This window comes from Sinocyclocheilus rhinocerous, unplaced genomic scaffold (assembly GCF_001515625.1).
Source record: "Sinocyclocheilus rhinocerous isolate Xijiao unplaced genomic scaffold, SAMN03320098_v1.1 scaffold161, whole genome shotgun sequence".
In the NCBI taxonomy this organism is placed as follows: domain Eukaryota; kingdom Metazoa; phylum Chordata; class Actinopteri; order Cypriniformes; family Cyprinidae; genus Sinocyclocheilus; species Sinocyclocheilus rhinocerous.
This window is the reverse complement of record NW_015627226.1, coordinates 856744-862515: the sequence shown is the minus strand read 5'-3', so window position 1 is coordinate 862515 and position 5772 is coordinate 856744. Positions and strand designations below refer to the sequence as shown.

The window sequence follows — 5772 nt, the reverse complement described above, 5'->3', positions numbered from 1 at the left end:
AGAGTACGTGAGATCGCGAATCGCGAAAATGAAAGTGAAACTAAAAAGCGATCGTGCATTCAAAAGCAGTTTCAATGCCAGGCATAATAGCGGCTCCCTGCCTGATGCCCACAATTTAAACAGTATAATTACCCAATGATATAACTGTGAGAGAAAATATTTAAATATATATTTTCCTCTCATCTCATATTAATTAACTTTAGGGGTTCCGTAGTACACGTAATTTTCTTTCCGAATACGGTATTGGGATGCGGCCGGATTGTGGGGGGTATGGGAGGATCGGCGATGGACGATGGCATCGTCTATCGGCCCAACCCGAGTTCGGAATCCTGTGCAATGATGTAGTTTCCTGACATCCATCGACTGAACAGTGTTTTCTCGACATGTTTCCGTGTTGTTGTTGCTCAGCAATGGCATGGACGCGATGTTGTCTGAGGGTTGGGGTGTGCCATATCATACCGTCCACGATAATACCGGTATACATTTTTACATGATAAAAAAGTGTCATATCGCGATATCAATGATATAGCAACGCGATGACGTATGGCGGATATACGTTCCCTAGCGCGCACAACAACACCACCACAAACCCAATAGGTGTGTCCGACGTGAAGCAAGCGTGATCGGTGTATGACATCAAAGTACACACTCTTACCTTCAAAAATAGGCGAGGCGCATATCTTTAGCGAGGCGGCGTGGAGAGCCGCTTTTGGGACGCTTCTGAAACGTGCCGCAGCTCTGCTGGTGTAAACACAAGCACTGTCTAGAGTGGCAGCGTCGGAGCCGTAACGCACCACAGACGCGTGCAGTGTAAATAAGGGGTAAGTCACTCTCGCGATATTTTGACGTCATACACCGATCGGTCTGCTTCAAGTCGAACACACAGCTGCTGCTGCCACCTTATGACAATAGATTTACACTTCAAATTAGGTTGTCTGTCGTCGATGACAGTAGCTCATTGGAAAAGGATGGAAAATGTCCTTCATTTTGTTTGCACTAATAAATGCTGCTGCCTGCCAGCTGCAATCACCAATAAAAATGTTGTTCCATGTTTGTTTTTTTCTATATCGTCATAAATATCGTTATCGCAAATATTCTTGAAATATCGTGATATAATTTTGAGGCTATATCGCCCACCCTTATCTGGGGGTTTGGCAAAAGGAGGGTGGGACGATGGGCAGTGCTCGGGGTGGTGACTGTATAGTTCTGACGTCACATTTTTACAGAAGTCACAACGGCTCGTGAAAAGGCACAGCTACTTTATGCAGGCTGTGTGCATTTGTCTGTGGATTGACTGTTTTGAAACTTATATGGTAGTTACATAGCCCTTAGACCTCAGTTATCACGAAAAAAGCCAGGAAATTTCAGTTTTGACAATATGGGACCTTTAAGGCCATCTTTCAGCTGAGTTATTACTGTAGTTGCCATATGCTTGTCTGTGAGCTCAGCTGAGTACTCTCTGCCCAAACTTCTTATTGGTTGCTCAGAGAGCACTGGAATTCTCTCCCCTGCCACTTGGAAAGAAATTATATCCACTCGCCTGCCCTTGCAGATTGAGAGACTACGAGACTTGGCCGTCTTGATTCTCATGATTCTCTTGGCCCAGCTCAGCAGCTCCTCCAGCCTCTTATATATATATATATATATATGCACATATTGCCTGAACCACATATTTATGTATTTGTGTGTGTGTGTTATATTTCGTTCAGTGAAGATAATCAAAGTATGTCCGCGTTGCCTTAACTAGCTACATTTATGGGGCTATTAATAGCTATTGTAGCCACAAATATTGCATACAATATGTTTAAATGACAACGAAAAGAGGCAGTGGTGTTTGATATCATATTTCGTCTTATTGTAAATATACAGTGAAGGAGTAGCCAAGGTGAGCTGAGTGACATTATCAAGTACGCTACTGTTCGCACTCCCGAGTTGAACTTGCCAAGTCCGAACTACCAAGGATGCAAGTCCGAACTTTGCATACTTGGTATTGAGAAACGGCCCTAGACAGGTGAAGCTGGGGGAGGTGGAGGGCTTCAGATACTACAAACACTGAACCAAACAATTAAAATGTTGAGCAGCAAGCTCATTGGCTACAGTTGCAAAAGAGACCAATAGAATGCCATGTAGTGAATGGTGTAAAAGCTAGCAGATTTATCTGTGCCATCTAAAGTTTTTTAAAGTGGCAGAACTAGAAATTTAAAACAGAGTACTGCTACAACAAGCTAACACTGCTACAAAAAGATAATCAGAAAGGAAAGATATCATGAAGTGGGTTTGGATTTCAGTGGCGAGTGAGGGTACTTCTCAATGCTCTAACTGATGCTTAATCGTGTTCTTGCTTCCCTATCATCCAGTCTGTGACCCAGAAATGAGTATGCACAATTTAAGAAATGAGAAGCACCATAAATCATGCATGACGTCACAATGGACTGAAAGTACCACTGGTCCACTGGACCATTGACCTATAGGTCAAAAGCTATAAAGCTCAAAATAATAGTAAATCTAAAATGGACAAAATTGTTATTAACTTGATAGTAACTCGGTTTGACCACATGATTCTTCCCTCTATGTATTCCTGGGGCTTGTGGAATACTATAACTGCCTATACCTTTTCATTAATTCATCTTCCAACAAATTTTGTCCAATTTTAAATCATCTTCAAACCAAGCATAACAAAATTCAACACATGGATTTTTGGTGTTTTCTGAAAACATATTAATTCCCTGCCAAATGCACCAAATAGAAAGCAAAACATTATCAAGGCAATGCTGTTGTATATTGACCCAAAACTTTTTGTTTAACTGCCACAATGTTTTGCCACAATGGTGTCATGACTGAGACTGTTGAGACCATATTAATGACACTTATATCCTTTATTTAGTGAAACTGAAGGTCTACCTAAGCACTGTGACTGTAGATCTGGGGTTGCGTTGGCCCTTTAGAGCTAGTAGTTTGTCTCCTTGAGTTGGAATCATGTCTTCTTCTCTGAACTCATTCTGTAGTGTAACAAATCACAGTGTCAATAACAGGCTTACTGTATTGTGCACTCAGATGTGATTGGTAGATTCAGTTCCTCAGATGCCTTACCTCATCCACACTTGGTGGCTTCAGAATGGTGCTGTCGATGGACATGTCGTCCACCTCGGAGATGAGATGGGCCATGTTTCTCTCCTGTTGTCGGCTTTGCCTCAGCTGCTGTTGCTTCTGCTTGGACTGATGGAGATCACCTTGCACCCACATACTGTGCTGCTTCCTTGAGAGAAAGAAAGTGCTTCTAAACAGGACCTCTAAACCATTTTTTCTGTCTGTAGACTTTTTGACTGACTGTTTGGACTTACTGTTCGAGAAAGTGCTGCTGTGGTCCAATGATGGAGCCCGGTCTGCAGATTCGTATCCAGGCAATGGCCTCAGGTGCTGTGAAGCGATAATGCTTCATCAGGTAGCAGCCTATCAGAGTGCCTGTCCTGCCAAGGCCAGCTGTGCATAAAAAGAAATAATATAATGATTTAAAATCAAAATAATTAACAATTTTATTTAAAAAAAATAATTTTAATGGGAATCATTTGAATGCTTCCCATCGAAGACTATGCACACAATCAAAATATTTTTACAAAGTATTTTGACATTAATTAATCTGTTTCAGCCAGATAAATAAGATCCAACATGGACGGGTTGCATGACTTACCATCATCCTCGAAATCTATGAACAAAACTCATAACTTACCAAGTAAAATAAATAAGCATACACTGATGTTGGGGGGGGCTAGTGAGCAGGCTATGGAGTAGGTGTTTCTTTGGTGAGCTCCGTCAAAATATATATGAAAAAACTTTAAAATTTGAATTTTTTTGGTGCAGTGTGATCAAAATACAGAGCGACATACATTGGGAATATTTTATTTTCACTTTTTCGTCGAGTTACACAAGCTTTCACGCTTAGATGGCTAGAATATTACATCAATATGCCTACCAAGGGAAGGACGCAGCTAACAGTTCTGGCGCCAATGATCCAAAAATGAAAAGTAAGCAAGCTGAACTGTAAGAAGAACACGGCGAACTTCTTGTTTCATTAAAAACAGACATCGCAACACTTTTGCAATCAGACCTTAAATCTACTCTTTCTAGTGAGTTTGAGGTCATTAAATCTCAAATAAAGGCCATTAAAACAATTTGTCGGCGGCATCGACCTGTTACTCGCTTATCTAGAGTCCATGAAAAAAAACAGTAACTGAAATGGAAGAAGGCATCAACGCATGCTCTGATGAGATAACAGGTTTACAAAAATCTGTGCACAAAATGGAATGAGAGATTGCTAACCTGCTAACCTACCTTCGCTTAACACTGTTCTAGTGGTTTTTGGATATTTTAATAAAAAAACTTACATATTGTGCCTTTAATATGGAGGGACGAATGAGGAGATGCAACATTCGTTTAATGAATGTGGCAGGGCTCAAGTACCCCTGTATCTGTGTCTAAACTGCTTAAGGAAGTATTAAGAATGGAAACTGAGATTCTAATTGACAGATCGCACTGTGGAACTCAGCCCAAACAACCTTGCAGCAAACCTCGAGTGACAGTAGCCAAATTGCACTATTATCAAAACTGCGTTGAAGTTTTCCGCCGGGCTAGGGAAATCGGTCCTCTGCAGTACAACGGAACCAGGATATCCATTTTCAAAGATCCTACCTTGGCAATGGCCTGCATGAAGTCAAAACTCACCGCTAATCAGTATGTTTAACAAAAGTAAAAGGGCCTGATCACGATCTCTTGATAAGTTGTAAATGAAATTGTATATGTATGGGTAAATTTACCAAAGCCATCGGACTATCAAAAGTAACTTGCCCAGACTGCGTATATGCCTCCTGTAATAACAAGCTAAGACGAAGCTGATGCCTTTTTTTCAGTTTTTTTGTTTGTTTTTAAATTAGTACAATTATTAACATTGGTTAATTTGATCTCTTTGTGTAGGCTATTATTCTGTAGTAATATTATGTCATTATTAATATTTTCTAATTGGTGTTTAGAATGCTTCATTTTGTACTGCACCTTAAAACTACTTTCTTTTTTATGGCGGAGCAATCTGTATAACTGGAACTCTCCATCATAAGCACTTTGATGTGTGGATGTTGTTGCTGGGGGTTTGGGGGTCACCTTTGTTCAGTAGGTGAAGGGGGAAGGAAATACACTGCACTAACATTTCTTTGTAATGTTTATTTTTGTCCATGTCAGAGATTTATAGAGAGCTATGAGATATTTATATCAAGACCAAAAAATATCATATGTTACTGTTATTTTCTATTCTGTAATTGTGGTAATGGCTAATGCGCAGACTTTTAAAGACCCAGCGAGCTGTCAAGTAACATTTGTAAGCTGGAACATGAGATCTTTATATCACCCAGTTAAACACAAAAAAGTGTTGTCATGTGGAAGGAGCACATGTTATGGGGTAATTCATGGGGTAGGTGGGGATGCCATGAAAAGAAATGGTGTAAGGGCCAAACCCTTAATTTTTGTAAAGGTGACATATTTAGTTGACATGCATAAGTACATGTAGACTTAACAAGGACACTGTAAAATATGTATTTTATTTTAATTGGAAGTAGATGCCATCTTCAGGATTTTAAGGTAACAATGTAATTTTGTGGAAAAACTAATTATTCAAAGCTCTGGTTTTATATCAAAACTGGAATGAGTCTTTAATACACATATTTTAGAAGTTGTAATTCTGTATGAGTAAGTGTAAGTATATATATATATATATATATATATATA

General features: G+C 39.7%; 1 protein-coding gene across 1 annotated transcript in view; it reads right to left on the bottom strand.

Annotated features, from left to right (window-relative positions):
* Nucleotides 1–5772, bottom strand: part of LOC107722177 (dual specificity protein phosphatase CDC14A-like) — a 37949-nt gene that overhangs the window by 23649 nt on the left and 8528 nt on the right. Inside the window, exons 10-12 of the mRNA XM_016530433.1 lie at nucleotides 3342–3480; nucleotides 3091–3256; nucleotides 2902–2999 (exon numbers count right to left, since the gene is read on the bottom strand). Of these exons, the coding sequence (XP_016385919.1) occupies nucleotides 2902–2999; nucleotides 3091–3256; nucleotides 3342–3480 (403 nt within the window). The remainder of the gene's footprint in view (nucleotides 1–2901; nucleotides 3000–3090; nucleotides 3257–3341; nucleotides 3481–5772) is intronic.